General features: G+C 45.3%; 1 protein-coding gene across 1 annotated transcript; it reads right to left on the bottom strand.

Annotated features, from left to right (window-relative positions):
• Positions 1-4,433: 4,433 nt before the first annotated feature.
• On the bottom strand, positions 4,434-15,855 carry LOC308163389 (cAMP-regulated D2 protein; the record flags this gene model as incomplete). Its single annotated transcript, XM_080537577.1, has 8 exons — positions 4,434-4,889; positions 9,531-9,703; positions 10,866-11,006; positions 11,339-11,457; positions 12,398-12,525; positions 13,974-14,110; positions 14,914-15,115; positions 15,352-15,855. 8 exons carry the CDS (start codon positions 15,853-15,855, stop codon positions 4,434-4,436), a joined length of 1,860 nt encoding a protein of 619 aa, XP_080393703.1.
• Positions 15,856-20,958: the final 5,103 nt, after the last annotated feature.

The following is a 20,958-nucleotide window of genomic DNA, read 5'->3' on the forward strand; positions in this document are numbered from 1 at the left end:
ATTGTTTTATGAGACACTGAAAAATTACAGTGTCGAAGAACAAGGCACTTTTAAAAAAAGACCTTATGCACCTATGGATTGATATGGTGTGCCTGCAGACTGCTGTTATTGATGTTACAAAACAACCGCAAACAATTAGGCCCCTTTTCAACAGTGAAACAACCAAAGCGCTCTTACAATGGTAAAACATATTGCCTACTAGAGTTTGTGTATTCCCTATGTGGACTAATACATCACTATAAATGAAATGTATCAATGGATGTATTGTTTCACCAGAAAGTGAAATTATGTATCCCCAGATTTACAAAAGAGGAATTTGCACTCACTGATACAGGCCCGAAGCACTCAAGAGAATTTTCTTTTATAAGATAAATGTAAGGGAGACACAGATTGGACTTTGGCCAGAAAAAGAAAACTGCAATTTCAACTGCAATATAGGGCTCCAGAGAGACAACTGCTCTGGGCCTTTCTGCTTCATCTTGACTTATAAGCAACAACAGTGCCAGCTAATTTGATCTCTCCTCTCATACTTGCCCTTGAGACTTCACTGTGTTGAGACAATTCCAGAGGATGCGCTCGTGTTGCTTATTATTCTGCAAGCTGTCTCTCAGCCAAGCGCATTCATTACTCGGTCTCAGTCTTAGTCTGTCAACAAGATGGAGAAAAACTGTCTAGAATGTAAGACACACGGCACTCTCATCCTAACTGTAATAGCTTTGTGCTCAAAACCTAAATTAGCCAACAGCTGCTTGATAGAGTCACAACATACTTGAATGTAAATCACACTGGTTGTTTGTTTGATTGACATAGTTTCCCATTTATTCTTAAGGGCTGTTGTTTCCGAGCCAGGATTAAATTAGGCTCTTCAACATGAGAGCTGCGTTCAAAGTGTCTGGCTGTAAACAACAGCGGGCCACACGGCTATATCCTCCTGACTCTACTGGCCAGGGTGCCTCTCAGTGGAGGCTGGGGCTGGTAGAAATAGGAGGACGGGCTCATTGTAACGCACAGAAGGAAATCAGGAATGGAATATCTCACGCATTACAATGAGCCCTTCCTCCTATGTCTACGTCGTCCAATTTCTACCTCCCCCAGCCTCCACTGGTGTGCCTGTATATCGAGGAGAGTTGTCATCAGATGTATAATTGTGTCCGTCACGGCTATAATCACATTTTATTGGAATGCACCCATGCAAAGCCGGCACAGATGATCTAGAAAGGGGACAATCAGCCATTGAATCTGGCCCTTCATTATAAATGGATGGGGTGGATTGTGTCTCTCTCTCATTCTCTCTCTCTCTCTCACTCTCTCTCTCTCTCCCTCCATCACTCTCTCTCTCTCTCTCACTCTCTCTCTCTCTCTCTCTCTCTCTCTCTCTCTCTCTCTCTCTCTGCTTGCCCCAGTATAATGATCCTTAAGATTAGAGAAGGACACCCTTTTAGATTCTAGTGTGTCTCTAGGATTAGCTGTCATCGATGCCAGGGGAACAGAGCAGTGTGTAGCTGGCTGAGTAAACGTCCACAGGAGAGGAGCTCAGCGTTAATGAGGTTGCCACCGCTCTCTCTCTTGGTGTCAGCACATCTCCCAATCAATGCTGGAGTGTAAACATCCTGTGTAGAGAGTGTGAATGAGGGAGGTCCTGTCAACTGTCCCGGAGGGGGGGCTGCAGTGTGTGTGTGTGCATGTGTGTGTGTGCGTGTGTGCCTGCAGTGTGTGTGCATGTGTGTGTGTGCGTGTGTGCCTGCGTGTGAGTGCATGCCAAACTCGCTGCAGGTTCTGACCCCCCTCAATAGTGCCAGCCCACACACACACACACACACACACACACACACACACACACACACACACACACACACACACACACACGCACACATGTGTGTGTGGGCTGGCACTAATTGAGGGGGGTCAGAGCCTGCAGCGAGTTTGGCATGGCTGGGAGGTCTGAGAGAGGGAAATAGGGCACATCACAGTGGCATCCGCTGACATTGAGAGCAATCTCCAGATGTTCTGTAAATAAACCAATGAATCAATGTTGTGGCTATGCCTACTTCCGACCCAGAATGTTAACCTGTCCTGAATGCTAACAACAACATTTAGAATGAGTGTAGAAACCTCTACCGACAGATTGTGAGTATGATGATGAATCATAGATCTCAATTCAGTGTCAGATTGAAGTCTAAGCTTTAATGAATTAATGATGGTTTCCAGAGGCGTGTTTCCCTCTGCTATTACCGTGCAATTATATTAGATCATAAGATTTGTTCTCAGAGCTTTATACTCTTCTTGTCTCTGGTTGGCAAATATATTTCAAGATTAGATCAATTATAGGTGATATGATGATGGGGGGGATAACATCCTATTGAGAATGCTTTGTAAATGTCAATGGACTGCACTTATATAGCGCCTTTATCCAAAGCTGCTCCAAAGCGCTTTACATTCACCCATTCACACACATTCACACACCAATGGCGGCAAGCTTCCATGCAAGGCGCTGGCCGGCCCGCTCACTGGGAGCAATTTGGGGTTCAGTGTCTTGCCCAAGGACACTTCGACATGTGGCCAGCCGGGGCTCGAACCGCCGATCTGCCGACCTTGCGATCATTAGACGGCGGCTCTACCTCCTGAGACACAGCCTCTACCTCCTGAGACACAGCCTCTACCTCCTGAGACACAGCCTCTACCTCCTGAGACACAGCCTCTACCTCCTGAGACACAGCCTCTACCTCCTGAGACACAGCCTCTACCTCCTGAGACACAGCCGCCCCGCTTTGTAACTGAACTCCTCCCAGAAGCAGATTGAAGTTTCAAAGCACAAGGAAGGGATTTAGTATACATATAGTATATATATACGACCATACAGTAGTTCTTGTTGAGTTTGTATTGATCTGGGCTTACAGCTATAAGATCAATACACGCCGGCGTTGCCTCTGGAAATGATAAGCAGCCTGTTATGCCTGTGTGTCTGAGCATGTGGGAGGATGACAGGTGGGCGGGAGAGAGGGAGGAAGAAGAAAGAGAGAGAGAGAGAGAGAGAGAGAGAGAGAGAGAGAGAGAGAGAGAGAGAGAGAGAGAGAGAAAAACCCATTTAGTGTCACTCACTCTCATGCGTACTGAGTGTACAGTATAATAGGATAGGAGGCAGTGGGAGGCTGGGGGAGGTAGAAATAAGAGGACGGGCTCATTGTAATGGATGGAATGGAATCGGGTTCAAACACTGTTTGCACTCTAGCACTCTGAGATTTCCTATGTAAAGTGCTTTTATAAATAAAATTTATTATTATTATTATTATGATTACTGTGCCTTGCTGTGCTCAACCCGATGGCGGTGATCTTTCAGGCATGACTACATTGACTATTTCTCACTGTTATTTATTTGTCTAGGAAAACATATTATCTAAAATGATTCACATGTACAGCAACGGTGGCGCATTCATGCTGGGGAAGTCTCATAGCTGCAAATTGATCACTGGTAGTCACGCAGTAGGGAAAGGAAGAAAATGCAATCTTTCTAAAGTAGACACACAGACACACACATAGACACACATAGACACACATAGACACACACACAGACACACACATAGACACACAGACACACAGACACACACAGACACACACAGACACACACATAGACACACAGACACACAGACACACACAGACACACACAGACACATAGACACACAGATAGACACACATAGACACACACAGACACACACAGACACACACAGACACCTCTCCTTCATCAGGGGAGGAAAGAACGCCGACATATATGATTTTATTTTCAGGTAATCTCCCTTTCTCTATTCATTCACATCTTCCTATTGTACCTTTTTTTATTATTCAACAGTCTACAGTAAATGTATATAATAGAAAAACACACAAACATATTCCATACGTATTCTCTACCAGACTCAGGTTTATAAGAGGTTTACGCTGTGTTGTTAAGACACCATGGTTGTGAAAGGGGACTAATGCACGCAGACAATACCAACAGCTTTGATTCAACAGTCAACAACAACAAGTCAAATCAGGTTCAACCCAACACCAATATCCCCTCCCCCTCCCCCACCCCCACCCTAATAGACCCTAACACAGTGATCCTCAACCCTCTCCTCGGGGCGCCCTCCCAGCCGCACCACATATTTGATCTGTTCCACCACCAGCTCACCTGATTCAACTAATCAACTACAAAGCAATTATGGTTTGTATGTACTTGATCAGTTGAATCAGGTGTGCTGGTGGTGGAACAGATCAAATATGTGGAGCGGCTGGGAGGGCGCCCCGAGGAGAGGGTTGAGAAACACTGCCCTAACAGACCCTAATAACAGACCCTAATAGACCCTAATAATAGACCCTAATAACAGACCCTAATAACAGACCCTAATAGACCCTAATAATAGACCCTAATAACAGACCCTAATAGACCTTAACAGACCCTAATAGATGCCCAGCTTGTCCCAGAAGTCACACACGTGGTCCCTGGTGCCCACCTGCGCGTGCGAGCGCACGGTGAAGTTCATGACCAGCCAGCTGCTGGCGCCCGAGTAGCGCGGCCACGCCGGGGGGCGCTGCTCCCTGCAGAAGCCCGTCTGCTGCACACGGGACGCCGGGTCCCCCGCGTGGGCGAACGCCCCCCAGAAGCACAGCATCCGGTTGGACAGTAGCCGCTCGGGCGGCGACATGGTGAAGTTGGCCACGGTGGCGCTGTTGAACAGGAAGGGCAACTCGGCGCCGTGGCACGCGTGGTCGTAGCAGAAGCTCAGGCCCGACCACACGCGGTGGTCCGAGGCGGCGTGGTCGAACACGTACATCCACACGGCGCTGCTGCCCACCTTGGTGGCGGCGCGGGCCGACCTGCGGGAGGGGCACAGGAACACGTAGTCCGTCACGATCTGGGAGGAGAGGGAGAGAGAGAGAGGGGGGGGGGTACAGGGGTCATTTACAGGGTAGTTTACAGGTTACAGGTTAATTGACAGGTTACAGGTTAATTGACAGGTTACAGGTTAATTGACAGGTTACAGGTTAATTGACAGGTTGCAGGTTAATTGACAGGTTACAGGTTAATTGACAGGTTACAGAGTCATTTACAGAGTCAAACGAATAGAGAACGAAGGCAGAAAGGGCAGAAGGTTAGAAGGTTAGCAGTTTGATTACGCCCAGGTCCATTGGACACCTTATTCTAATGGCACTTTGGTAGGATTGGATATGGACTGCACTTATATAGCGCCTTTATCCAAAGCGCTTTACAACGGCCTCTCATTCACCCATTCACACACACATTCACACACTAATGGCGGCCAAGCTACCATGCAAGGCACCGGCCCGCTCACTGGGAGCAATTTGGGGTTCAGTGTCTTGCCCAAGGACACTTCGACATGTGACCAGCCGGGGCTCAAACCGCCAAGCTGCCAACCTTGCGATCATTAGACGGCGGCTCTACCTCCTGCGCCACAGCCGCCCCAATAGCTCACAATAACCTGTATCCTGTAAGCCCCCCCCATTCTTCCCCCATCCTGCATCCTACGTTCACAACACACACGGTAGGTATATGTCATATCCGTGGGCTCCTCCAAAGCTATTATTCCGTCTAGGCCATCAAACAAAAAGAGACGAGTCCCTGGAGGAAGGAGTGAATCACGGCACTGGAGCTTTTCTCTCGCCTTTTCTCCTGCTTGTTACCTGGACACCACTCACTCTTCAGGAATACACGAAGGACAAACAGCTGCCCACGCTACTGGAAAATAGCACGCACGCACGCACGCACACACGCACATGCATTCACACACACACGTTTTCCCTTTTAACATAACAAAGTGCAAACTTTGCAGGGTTTAATGTTTAGTAAACATGGCTGTGACTCTCTTATATCTCATATCAGGATCTCTCTCTCTTTCTCCATTTCTTATTCTCTCTCTCACCCCCCCCTCCCCTGTCTCTTTCTTCATTTCCTCTTCTCTCCTCTCATCTTCTCACCTTTCTCTCCCCACCCTCCCCTCCCCTCTCTCTCCCCTCGCCCTCCCCTCTCTCCTATTATGACATACCCCCAGCCCGGTGTCTTCTCTCTCTCAGGGTGGTACGGCTGACATTTGTCGTGACCCCCCCGGTGTCTCCTGAGACCTGTCCTTTAGGAGGGGAGGGCAGCGTTGCGTCCCTCAACCTGACAGTTTCACCAGGCGGTGGTGAACTCTGGATGAATACCAAACAGCAGTGGGAGTGTCATCTCCCACCCTCCTCTCAGCTCCTCTCAGCTCCTCTCCTACTTAAGATTGAAAACACTGAGAGAAAGAGAGAAAGTGCTTCAGGCTGTTTGTGATCTGTGCTCTCTGTCATTCATTTGCATGTGGGCTTGAAAATAAGAGCCGTCTTAATACTATTAAACGCTGCCTTCACCATGATGTCGAACGCTTCTAATCTTGTAGCTCATATGTGGATTACACTTTATTTTGTCGTCTACTATTTACCCAATATTAACGTATAAATGACAGGGTATTTACCTATCCTATGGATGCATAGTAAAATTGGAATCATATGTTATGATTTACCAGATTTCTAAATTTGGGATTCATTTTAAAAAAGCACTGCAAGTGCAAGGCGAATCTGGTGTCAGTAAGTTACCAATTGAATTCCTTGGCGCAAATGCTGAAGAATGATTTCTTATGTACATGAAACAGGACCATAATACCTATAGGCTATGCATTTATAGTCTGTTCCTCTCTCCTCTACTGGATCTGAGGTACACTCGTGATTGAGTGGCCTCCGTGTGTGATCCTACAGGCTGATGTAGGTATGACGGAGGAGTCTCTCGGCAGAGAGCAGGAGGAGTGCGTCTGCATCTCAAAGAGTCTATGATGCCGTTCTCCTCCAGGTTGTGTCCACTCACCTCACCCATACCAATGATGTCTCCACAAGGAGCTACGCTACGGGGCTTCTAAAACAGAACCTAGAGCTGTAGCCCCCCCTGTTGGTAGGTTGTGGGAGTGACCCCCCCCCCCCCCACACACACACACCTCAACAGTCTGAGGTCGGTCGCCTACATTTGAAACATGATTTTGTTTCCTATGATGAATAAACACAATGTTTATTTTTAAAATTTCTTAAAGGTTTACCTCTAAAAAACTCTTGAGATGATTATTAGTATTTCATTTTCGTTTCGGTTTCATGAGATTCATGGTAGGCTATATACCAAAGCACCCCAAAAAACTAGTTTAGAATAATAGTTACAGTTATTTCCTGGAAGAGAGAGAATCCCACAGACTGCTGACGTGTCCGTGTTCATGGACCTTTAGTAGGACTCATCTGGACCTTTAGAGGGGCTCGTCTGGCGTACTGAGCCGGGGGGAGGAGGAGCAGAACAGCTGCGTCCCCGTCACGCTCCAGAACCTTCCACAGTCCGCTGGCTACTCAGGCTGGCGGAGGAATCGATACAGACGTGACTGACTGGCCCTGCAGCCACTCATCTGCAGACTGTGGTGAGGTGAGAGATCTTTATTCTTTAATCGCACACACACACACACACATGTACCCACATGCACACACACACACACACACACACACACCCACATGTACCCACACGCACACACACACACACACCCACATGTACCCACACGCACGCACACACACACGCATGTACCCACACGCACACACACACACACACATGTACCCACACGCACACACACACACACACACACACACACACACACACATGTACCCACACACACACACACACACACACCCACATGTACCCACACGCACACACACACACCCACATGTACCCACACGCACGCACACACACACACACACATGTACCCACACGCACGCACACACACACACACACACACACACACACACACACACACACACACACACACACACACACACACACACACCCACACACACACCCACATGTACCCACACGCACGCACACACACACACACACACATGTACCCACACACACACACACACACACACACACATGTACCCACACGCACGCATACACACACACACCGTACCCACACGCACACACACACACACATGTACCCACACGCACACACACCCCCATGTACCCACACGCACACACACACACACACACACACACACCCACACGCACACACACACACACACACACACACACACACACACACACCCACCCAGACGTGTCAGGGCAGAGAGAGCTAGTGAAGTGTGTTACACTCGTGTTGTTTATTTACAGGCAGACTCTGTATGTCTGAGCTGAGAAAGCCTAGACGTGGTTCATTGACTATACATGTCTCTGCTGCTGTCCACAGTTCAATACATTGGGATTGTGAGATGTACAGTTTTATGCATCTCCAATGACCACGTTGTGATGGTGTGTAGATGGATATTAAGTTCAATCTGCACTTTACAAAAACAGAAAAGGGAAGATTTGTTTAAAAGTGAGCATGGCTGACGACACTTGCTGACACAATCATCGCCTGGTGTTCACCTGCCTGACAATGACTACTTTTCTGTTCATTATAAAAATGTAACTGTTTGGGAGCATCCGTCTGTTTACTATCTGCATTAGATACATATTTGGTTTCATCCAGCAGGTACATATATACAGTACAGGCCAAAAGTTTGGACACACCTTCTCATTCAATGTGTTTCCTTTATTTTCATGACTATTTACATTGTAGATTCTCACTGAAGGCATCAAAACTATGAATGAACACATGTGGAATGATGTACTTAACAAAAAAGTGTGAAATAACTCTAAATATGTCTTAGTAGCCACCCTTTGCTTTTTTGTTGTTAATAAAATATATATTTTTTGTTGTTAATAAAATATATAATAATAATATTATATATATATATATATATAATAACATATTATTATTAACACATATTATATTAAATATTATTATTATATATTTTATTAACAACAAAAAAGCAAAGGGTGGCTACTTTGAGGAATCTAAAATATAAGACATATTTAGAGTTATTTCACACTTTATTGTTAAATACATAATTCCTATGTGTTCATTCATAGTTTTGATGCCTTCAGTGAGAATCTACAATGTACCAAATAGTCATGAAAATAAAGGAAACGCATTGAATGAGAAGGTGTGTCCAAACTTTTGGCCTGTACTGTATATAGTGAGCTTCCTGTTGCTACACTTACAGAGCCAAATGAGTGTGTCTCTCCCACCCATCAGCTGCCTGTGTGAAAAGTGTTAACACTTTGAAGTGGGATTTTCTCAGTTAGTTGATCTGAGGTGTACCAACATTCAAATACGCATATCTTTAACCCATCGTCATCCTTTTTCAGATTTCAATGTATGACGCATCATTCGGAAGTTCACAATCTGCCCTTTCATAATCTGACAGAACAACTGAACAATAACCTTTAGGCACTACTTGAGGCCTTTTTCACCAGACCCTATCACATATTGTAGCTGTGAAGGCGGGTCGGCAGGGAGGCAGGGACAGACAGGTAGCAGGGACAGGTAGGCAGGGACAGGTAGGCAGGGACAGGTAGGCAGGGACAGGTAGGGACAGGTGGCGGTCCTCACCTGAGACAGCATGTCTCTGCGGTCCTCGCCCTTGTACAGGGGCAGGTACTTGCGCAGGATCTTGAGGGCGTGCTGTTTGAAGATGGCCGTGGTGTAGACGGCACACTCCGTCGGCGACACAGGCTTGGTGAAGACCCCGTACACGAAGATCACCCCCTCCTCAGAGGTGGTCCCTGCAGGGCGGCACATCAGACACATCGTCAGACACATCGTCATAAAACAGGGCTGGAACTAATTCGGTTGTTAAGTCGTGACGTGTTTCCGGGTCCAACGTTGGCTGAGGCGCTCTCTTCGACATGCCTCAGTAATAATAATAATTCATTATATTTGTATAGCGCTTTTCCGAGGCTCAAAGACCCTGACAATATGGGGAAAACAGGAAAGTGCTGTGTCCCTTGTTGTATGAATAGTTCCGAGTCTAAAAAACTGTCATTCTACCGCTGTAGTACACTGGTACTCTGGTGCAGGGAATTTCTGGTTTGGCGTTTAGACTGGGACACGTAATGTAATGTATAGAATCCAAAGGTTCACTAGTAAGGCCCTGATTTCTTCTTAGTCTGTCTAGGACCAACCTCTGAGCCGTGGCTATAGGCTGTTACCTCTGAGTAGAGTTTATCCTGGCCAGGTCATAGGAAAAAGCCAGGGCCATATTTATTATTTATTCATTTGAGGAGATTCTTGAATTTACATTTCCACACCTTAGTGGTAGTATACTATATGGATGATGATGTTATGGGGGGGAAGCTGTAAAAAAGCTATTCTGGTCTTATGTGAGTGTGTGTGAAGTGGAATGGAATGGAATGGACTGCACTTATATATATAGCGCCTTATTCCAAAGCGCTACCCCATTCACACACACATTCACACACAACAATGGTGGCAAGCTACCATGAAAGGCGCTGGCCCGCTCATTGGGAGTGGGACAGTGGTGTAGTCTAGTTTTTTCTAGTGGGTATACTGTGATTTTTCCCTCCCAGCCTCATATTGTTCATTTCGGATAAAAAATAAATATGCACTCCCTGTCTAATGTTATATATATATAAATTAAATGTTATAAGGCTGATCTGTGCATGATAGTGCTGCATTTTGACATATTTCATGTCGCATCTCCCCCCTTTGATGGTGTATGACGCTATAGTCAGTCCCAATGGTCCAAAATTCAAGTGCTTCGTGACACAGACGGGGTGAATTTTATGAATGAAAGTGAAAGTTCTGTCACAAAACGCCGTTACGTATCCTCTCACATGTTTAAGTGGGTATATGGAAATCCTTGGCCTTTCCTAGTGGGTATACGGCGTAGTCCTGCGTACCACGTAGACTACTAGTGGGACTCACCCAGGAGGATGGGCTTCTCCTTCTGCCAGTGTCCCTTCTCGAAGGCCTTGACCGCCTGCTCCTTGATCAGCTCCCCGTCGATGTACGGACCCCACGACTCAAACATCTCCAGGAACTTGAACGGATTCACCACCCTGGAACCTTAGAGAGACGGGACGGGGGGGAGAAGATAAGGTAAAAGAGAGAGAGATTAGCTACCAATTACACACAGTGGTGTGACGGTCTGTGACCCCGTTTCAACACGCTGCAGTGCCAAGGGGAATTGAAGTATGTTTGTTCGTTGTTTCGCTTTAATTTCTTTTAAATAAACTGACCATGCTGAGCCTGCCGGTCCGTATTCATGACATGAACTAAATCACTATGAGATGGGGGGGGGGGGGGGGGGTTCTGGTCATGCCATGGAAGATTGCTTTAAAGGTAGTGTGGTTAAATGGCTAGTCTGGGATAAGAGACAAAGGTCAAAGGTCGCCTACTTGACTTCATCTGAGCGGTGAGGACCCGCTGGGGACTGAGGGCCAGCAGGCAGACGAGGTCGCCCCCGGTGCAGTTGGCCAGCTTGGCGAAGCCTTTCCCCAGCTTCAGGGCATCGTGCCTGGACACAGATATATAGGTCATCACACCCTCCGAGAGCATTAGGGTAATTCGGTTGTTAAGTCTGACGTCAAACGTGACGTTTAGCAATTTCCGGGTCCAAACCAGAAATTTCAGCACCGGAGTACCAGTGTACTAAAGCACCAGAGTACCAGTGTACTAAAGCACCCGAGTACCAGTGTACTAAAGCACCAGAGTACCAGTGTACTAAAGCACCAGAGTACCAGTGTACTAAAGCACCCGAGTACCAGTGTACTAAAGCACCAGAGTACCAGTGTACTAAAGCACCAGAGTACCAGTGTACTAAAGCACCAGAGTACCAGTGTACTAAAGCACCAGAGTACCAGTGTACTAAAGCACCAGAGTACCAGTGTACTAAAGCACCAGAGTACCAGTGTACTAAAGCACTAGAGTACCAGTGTACTACAGGGGTAGAATGACAGTTCAGTTCGTTTTTTTAGACTCAGATCTATTCATACAACAAGGGACACAGCACTTTCCTGTTTTCCACATATTGTCAGGGTCTTTGAGCCTCGGAAAAGCTCTATATAAATATAATGAATTATTATTATTACTGAGGCATTTCGAAGAGAGCGCCTCAGCCAACTTTGGACCCGGAAACACGTCACGACTTAACAACCGAATAGCACAAACACATATCTTACAGTAGATTCACCCAAGGAAATGATTAGGGACGATTAGTTATAGCAACCCCGATATACTGTATAGATGTACTGTATAGATGTATAGATGTACTGTATAGATGTATAGATGTACTGTATAGATGTATAGATGTACTGTATAGCTGGACAATATTTATGTACACAACATGTTCATTAAACACTGCCTATTCAGAGATTGTTTTCGATGCACAATGTGGACCTTCTGTTTAGAGCTATGTTCAAGAGCACTAGCACATGTCGGGGTCAGAGGTCACTTACCTTGTCTTCAGAGGGATGGAGAAGGGCAGGCTTTGGAAGATGGCCTGTTTAAACAGCGGCTTACTGCTCTGGATCATCAGGTGAAGGCTAACCGACTGGGCGCCGGCACTCTCCCCAAATATCGTCACCTGTGTCAGGCATCACAAGATGGTTAAGTTAGAGTCGATTCAATTCAACTTTATTCGCCATGTGCAGTGCACTAGGAACATGACTTGGTATTCTACCATGCTAAACAAGCTACAGTACATACAACAATAAGACGACAACGCGACAATACTCAAGACAAAATATACAGTACCAATATGAATGAATATTATGATTAAATATACTGTACAGCTAAGTGCAAGAACATGTAAAGTGCAAGGTGCAATGATCAGGAGTTATTGAGAAGGGCTATGGCTTTGGGGAAGAAACTGTTCAAGTGGCGTGATGTTTTTGTCCTGGTGGCCCTGTAGCGCTGTCCAGAAGGGAGTAATGTAAACAAGCTGTGAGCTGGATGTGATGTGAGGGGTCAGCCACAATCTTGCGTACTCTCTTCAGTGATCTGGAGCTATGGAGGTCACAGAGTCGATTACATGCATACACGCATGCACACTCAGACACACGCCGATACGAACAACTTGACTGGAGAGTTAGCTGTTCTTCTAGTACATGGCTTCTTGGTCTTCCAACAAATACAGAATGATTACTGATCATTCGGTTTTAAAATGTTCATTGTTTCATGAGATGGAGGTGGTAGACATAACTGAACCGAATAAATTAAATCAGTTGAGAACTCGTGAGCTTAGAATGATAAGGTTCTATCTCCGTTTAGGGTAGTTCAGAGATATTGAGCGTCAAAGTTTTGACATTCCATTATGTTTTGTGAGATGGAACCTTTGTATTTTATGAATTACTAACTCAAAAATGTCAACATTTAAAAAAATAACACCACACAGGCAACGTCACGATAACTGAACCGAATAAATGAAATCAGTTGAGAACTTTCACCAACAAGGTGACGTGTCACTGTCTGTATGAGGTCAGTACCAGCAATTTTCCTGTAAACACAATCCAACCCATGTGTTTGTGCTGTGGCTCTAGACTAGCGTATAGTCCTCTCTCCAAACAGCCCCTGTCCCCCCCTCCCCTCACTCTGCATCCACTCAGAGACATCTCATCCAGACTGGAGCTCTGTTATGTTCTCAGTGTGGCTTCACTACAAACCAGTCACGACTCACGACAGCAGCGTCAGTGGGGATAGAGGTCGTTCAACAACAAACAACAATTGAAATACAGCCTTTCAAGACCCAAATACAGCCGTTTAAGACCCAAATACAGCCTTTTAAGACCCAAATACAGCCTTTTAAGACCCAAATCCTGGGTTAAAATCCATGGATGATATATATCTGACACTATGTTGTTGGTTTCCATGTAATACGTAGTTTTCCCAACTGGAGGAAACAGCCAATTCAGATAATCAGAGACTCGAGGTGCAACAGTACTGTGAGGTTTACTGTTTACTGTTTACAGATGAGAACCTGTCATGTTGTATGAGCGTGGTTCATGGTATATTGAATTACGTTTGCGTGCTTACTTTGCTGGGGTCGCCGCCAAACATGGCGATGTTCCGTTGCACCCAGAGAAGCGCTGCCTGCTGGTCCAAGATCCCATAATTCCCGGCAGCAGCTGAGGTCTTAGGATCTTTTCCAGAGACGAGAAAGCCGAACGCTCCTGAAATGACAACAACAGTAATTCAGAATCAGAATCAGAATCAGAAGACTTTATTGCCATGATATGTAAACATGTTAGGAATTTGGTTTGGGACAGTGGAGCACGGTTTACAGCAGGACAGGTGCAAGACAGGATAAGAGAGTGCAAACCAACATCATAGTGCAAGAGTCATAAATAATATAAATATAAGAAGTGCAAAAATCAAGTGTTCAAGTGTTCATGTCCAGACAGTCCAAAGCTCTCTGGGTGGGGGTGGAGGGAGGGTAGGTAGATAATTCACATGGTCATTGAAAAATAGAAAACTACCAACACACAAATCTAAATCATCACACAGATGTCAATTACGCACACACACGCACACACATAACAGAACACACAAACCCCTTGCCTCACCCCTGCTACACACACACACACACACACACACACACACACACACACACACACACACACACACACACAAGGTCTCTTTTTTCTGCGCTGTATCAGGTCTCCACTAGGTCTCAAATCAATTAAGATTGCATCCCAATCGGGATACAATCCCAAACGTTTTTTGGCGGGAGGGACATTTGTGGGAGGAGGGGGTGGTAGGGGACTGTTGGGGTAAAGGGAGATTGGGAGAGGGGGGGGGGGTGGAAGGTTTATGGGAATTTTGTTATTCTATTTATCTTTTGTTCATTTACATGTTACCACTCCATTGTACCATTCCCTGAAGAAAAATTAATAAAAAATGTATCACAAAAAAAAGATTGTATCCCAATGAGATTTAGCCTGAATTATGGTTGATTAAAGAAAAACAGCCTTACCGAGCCGATACTCCATGCTCACTACCACGGTATGTGTGAAGTTACTGATGAACCTCCCGTCGTACAGGGGCTTGGAGGCCGAGCCGGCGATGAAATCTCCCCCGTGGATCCACACCATCACCGGCAGGGGCCTCAGCATAGGGTAGCTGAGGTTCGCATCCAAAGGCACAAAGACGTTGAGGTAGAGGCAGTCCTCACTCACCTATGGGAACATTGAGTCACAGTCCATAATTGTTATTCAATGATAGGGGGAACTGTACATTAAATACATAATAAGTATGATCCATTCTGGATGTTCTCAGCAAAATATTCCTAACTTTTTCCCCATTGCAGGTTTCACCTTCAACACAAACGCGTACGACATCATATTTCATTGAAATAAAAAAAACAACGACAACATCAACAACAAACAACACTTGATGGGTTACAGTCCCCTACCTTCTGTGGACACTCATCTGAGATGGGACCGCTGCAGCCTTGCATGCAGGCGGCCCGGGGGAACGTGGCGTCATGCACCCCCGGCCAGGGGGTCACCGATCTGGGGGGCTTCCAGCGATACGCACCCTCGGGTGGGTCAGCGTAGGGTATCCCGTAAAACACGTGAGACATATCCACAGTGAGTCCCTTGATCACGCCGTCCTTGGTCAACACTATGGGGCCGTAGTCAGGGAGTGACCCGGTGTTGACTGTGTTGAGAATGACGGGTTTGTTCTCGTCGCAGAGGAACGATGGAACGGACTCCTCTGAGTCCTCCGGTTCTCCGGGTAAGTTTCCTTCAGACTGCGGCGCTCCCCTAACTAGCAGTGGGGAGAAGAGACTCCTGAGCAAGCTGACCAGGTCCGTGTCATCGTCGTTGTCATATGTACTCTCATACGCGTCTCCGAAGGGTAGAACCAGGCCCAGGGCACAAAGCCACAGCAATAACCAGGAACAGCTCTCCATCTTTACTGACTAAATAGGAAGGACATATACATAGGATATATTAATAATATTATTAATATCTCCCAGATGCTGATTCTCGGACCATCCTGGAGTTTCTGTAAAGTCCTAGCTGTGGAAAAAGCAGAAGTCTAGACGCCTCCTACAGTCTAGCTTGTGTGTATACTCGTGACACCAATTTGGCCAATTGGAGAACCACAGTTGGACAGTTGTGAGACAAAAGCTCTCTTGTCAGCCCTAGGTAGGCCGGGACTCATGACTGATACTTGGGATAGTCTGGACCCTGTGATGCAGCTCCCGTAATGGGAGGCAAGTGGTCTTTCCTTTACCTAATGAGATAATGCACATTCTCATGATGTGAAGCTCATTCTTGAATAGTCACAAATCACAATGTCAGACCTAGTTCTTTAGTTTGTGTATTGTAAGCAGAAGTAGCTGTCTGTCTAATGTGAGTTGTCTGCTAAATCATAAGGGTTAGGGTTTCCAGTATATTTCCTTTTTATATATTGGATACGTACGGTACAAGATAGACGTTTAGTGTATTTAATGAAACACAGGCCTACTACTACGCATGTAGTCTACAAAATTCTCATTTTATGCACCCAAATTGTGGAATGCACTGCCAGTTTACATTAGGGATGCAACCTCAGCAAATATGTTCAAGTCAAGACTAAAAACCCATCTTTTTAATATTGCCTTTAAATGACTAAATAATGAAACTAAGATTATAAAAACCCATCCTTTTAATATTGCATTTAAGTTACAAAATAATTAAATTAAGATTATATAATGATTAAAGCACTTTGAGCTGCAACGTTTGCAGGAAAAGCGCTATACAAATAACGTTATTATTATTATTATTATTATTATTATTATTATTATTATTATTATTATTATTGCAGGTGACATGCAGGTGAAGCCTATGGGTGAAATGGTGTGAACCTACCTGCCTCCTAGGAGTCCCAGGTTACAGGCTTCAGAATCATACAGGCAGGGGTTCTATTGTTGCCTTTTACTTGTAAGTAAACTTGTATGAAGTATCCTTCGTGCACTACAACAGGACAACAACCAACTTCCTCCAGGGGGGTATTCCATCAACATCACAAAAAAAATATCCAGGTTTAGTCTACCAAGTCTCGCGAGAGTTCCTAAAAAATATCCAGGCACATTCTGATAAGTCTCGCGAGAGTTATCAAAAATAAGCCAGGATTTTCCTTTAACGACGTTGATGGAATACCCCCCCTGGAACTCTCAGTGTATTCAATGTAACTGGCTCAGGAATGTGAAAGCAACTTTACCTCTTATGTGTATGATGTCACAGGCTTGGTTCTAACTTCTAACCCTAAATAGGCAGGAAAAAAACTATAATTGGAAAACAAAAACGTTTTTTCCTCGGTTCCCAGGAGGATATTTAACTGTTGATTACATTCTCTAAGGTGTAACACATGTTTGGCTTTCTAATTTATTTATTTATTTAAATTTAAAACATAACTGGACTGAGATATGTGTCCATTGATATTGGCACGCGCACCTGCACGGCTGTCAATCATAATCAGTTAATGACTTAAATGAAGTGAGTCAATCACGCTGCTTACCTGCGCGCACAAACAACGATTCCAAGATGTAAATATACCTGATACCGTCTTTGTAGTTTGTTGAAATTCAACAAACAAGCATATTATTCAACAAACAATTCAACAAACAAGCATATTATTGCACTTGACAAAATTTACTTTTGCAGGATGTACTTCGCGTTCTCCTTCGCCTTGTTCATACTTACACCCTACTCCCTACTCTCTCTCGGTAAGTAGCGCGTGCTCAGCGTAGATATGTCGCATATGGCACGTAACTTATTACAAATTACTTGCAACTGTTTTATTATTCACATTCACGAATCACATTCTATTTCTCGTGCAACTTGTGAGATCTCGGTCATTAAACTTTTTCATGAAGTTGCAACAATCTTCGTAAATTGCAAGTTGCAATCAATCACGTAAATTATTACAAATTACTTGCAACTGTTTTATGGTTCACATTCACATTATATTTCTCGTGCAATTTGTGAGATCTGAGTCATTAAACCTTTTCAGGAAGTTGCAACAATCTTCGTAAATTGCAAGTTGCAATCAATCACGTACATTATTACAAATGACTTGCAACTGTTTTATTATTCACATTCACATTCTCGTGCATTTCTCGTGCAATTTGTGAGATCTCGGTCATTCAACTTTTGCAGGAAGTTGCAACAATCTTTCATTCTCCATATGTTGGATGTTCAGTAAAAACCCGTTGTTTGACAGGTAAATGAAACTAATATTTTAACCCCAAACACAGGGCTCTCAAGTCTCACGCATTGGGCGTGAGACAAGGTGTGGCGTGTGAACGGGTTGAAATGCATGTGTCAGACTTGAGAGCCCTGCAAACATAATGTCATTATTATTATTATTATTATTACTATTATTAGTGTTATGCACACTGTTACAGTATAAACTATGCGTATTTACTCCACCCCTCTCCTCCTTATACTCCAGCAAATTGCCAGAAAGCAATATTTGGCTCAACACCACTAAATTGGAATCCATTGGGAGACTGGACCAATTTACCTCTTTGACATTGGCCACTACGGTGGAGCACAGCTTGACACTTCAATACGGAGGCACTGTGCTGAAATGGGCATTCTCAATCCACCCAAGTACGTTTTGTTCAGTCTTCCACCCTGGAAATCATTTGTACATGTTCTGTTTTCCATCCAGTTATTACTAAGATGTAGCTGCAGTGGCTTTAAACCATTTCGAAGAGCCTGTTATTCTTCAAAAGATGACCCAATGGTAACATATATATGTTTCATCTCCAAGGTACAAATTCCATTCATTTCAGAGCTGAACACAAACCCCAACGCCTACCCATCGACAGCACTCTGGTGGGTATGGTATCAGTGAGACAGCACTCTGGTGGCAGTGACACAGCACTCTGGTGGTATGGTATCTGTGACACTATCTTGTCCACATAATATGCGTCCTCCCTGGCCTTTGATACTGAGGATGGTTTGACTACCGACACATGTCTGTCTTTGCACTCTACTTAACTTTACTTTTGCACTTTTTTGGCATCATGGAAAAATTAAAAAACATATATCTTTTAGACTTTCCAGCATCGACATTGGATTATTTCCTTTTAATCTAGTATCCAGGTTCAGGATTCTCTTTTGACATGTACTAATTTAGACACAAAGGAAGAGGAGTCCTCCTTGCCCATGTGACCTCCATGCCTCTTGTCTTCCATAGGAAGCCCTGAAGATGTTTTCATCCGAGGTATTTGCCTGTGAAGACAGCACTCTATACCTCTATCAGGACCAAGACTTCATCCTTGCCATTGGTAAGTTTGTTTTCCCACTTTGTCTCTTTGTGCTGGAGAGAGAGAGACAGAGAGAGATGCTTTGAGGTAGACAGAGAGCGAGAGAACAATGGGGAAAAAAGGAGAGCATGAAACAAAGAGAGAGAGAGAGAGAAGCACAATTCAATTAATGTCACAACGTGCACAATATAATCACTTCTATATTCATTTATGGAAATGGAAATGGTAAATGGACTGCACTTCTATAGCGCCTTATTACAAAGCGCTTTACAACGGCCTCTCATTCACCCATTCACACACACATTCACACACCAATGGCGGCAAGCTACCATGCAAGGTGCCGGCCCGCTCATTGGGAGCAATTTGGGGTTCAGTGTCTTGCCCAAGGACACTTCGACATGTGGCCAGCCGGGGGTTCGAACCGCCGATCTACCGACCTTGCGATCATTAGACACCGGCTCTACCTCCTGAGCCACAGCCGCCCCATGTAAGCTCATGATTCCCAACTATGACCTATGACCTCCTCTCCCTCCGCAGGCCACACCGTGCGCCTCCCTCTGACGTTGGAGTCCAGAAGTGCCGACATGCTGCTGCTGTCCTGGAGGGATGGGCTCCCCGGCCTGACCCCTGGCCCGGTCCACTCCGTCTCCCTGTACCACTCTGAGATGAACGCCTTCGCTGCCCTCAGCGTGGACAGCACACGGCTGGACCACTACCGCTTCACCGCCCTGGAGTCCTGCAGCCCCTACGCTGCCTGTGTAGCCATGTCAGGCGCCCACTCGCTTACCTGTCTGTACACCATCACAGGTTTGGATAGACACACCTGTTGTGTTTCATTGTGTTTCACTGTAACCTCCCCTGTCTCCTGTGTCATAGTCAATGTTTAATAATAATAATACATTAGACATATAGCGCTTTTCTAGACCCTCAAAGACGCTTTACAAACTGATAAGATCGAGTAGTAATAGTTTAGTAGTTTAGTGTTTTCTCCGTTGATATTTAGCAAAAGCATCATTTCATTTTGATATTATTTTGTTTGTAGGAAGATTTTTTTTTTGTATACTGTCTGGCATCGAGCATCATAAACTCTGCTTGTTAAAGTAAGACGTAAAACATCCAGGCAGTGAGTAAAAAGTACAAAATTACAAATATATCGGAGGTATTCCTTCAACATCGCTAAAGGAAAATCCAGGCTTATTTTTGATAACTCTCGCAAGACTTATCAGAAGAAGCCTGGATTTCCCTTTAGCGATGTTGATGAAATACTCCCCAGCTGTGATTGACTTGGTTGTTTATCTGTTACGTTTTGTCATCTGAACGTCCGGATGGAGTCCTGTTCGGGGTTCCCAACAAAGCCCTGGACAGGCTCCAGTACGTGCAGAACTCAGCTGCCAGGGTCCTCACCCACACCAAGCCCTGGCAGCACATCACCCCCAGCCTCATCCACCTCCACTGGCTCCCGGTCAAGTCCCGCATCACATTCAAAATCCTCCTCCTCACCTACAAATCCCTCCACGCCTGCGCCCCCCAATACCTAACTGACCTCCTCCCCCAGCATACCCCTTCCCGGAACCTGCGGTCCGCTGACATGGGCCTGCTGTCCAAGGCTCTGTCCCCCCCCCACCAACCTACGGACCTTTGGGGACAGAGCCTTCAGCGTGGCCGCACCTACTCTCTGGAACTCCCTCCCCATAGTGATCCTCAACGCCCCCACCCTGAACTCCTTCAAATTAGCCCTCAAAACACATCTGT

The sequence above is a fragment of the Nansenia antarctica genome (assembly GCF_963989245.1).
Source record: "Nansenia antarctica genome assembly, chromosome: 8".
NCBI classification, from domain to species: Eukaryota; Metazoa; Chordata; class Actinopteri; order Argentiniformes; family Microstomatidae; genus Nansenia; species Nansenia antarctica.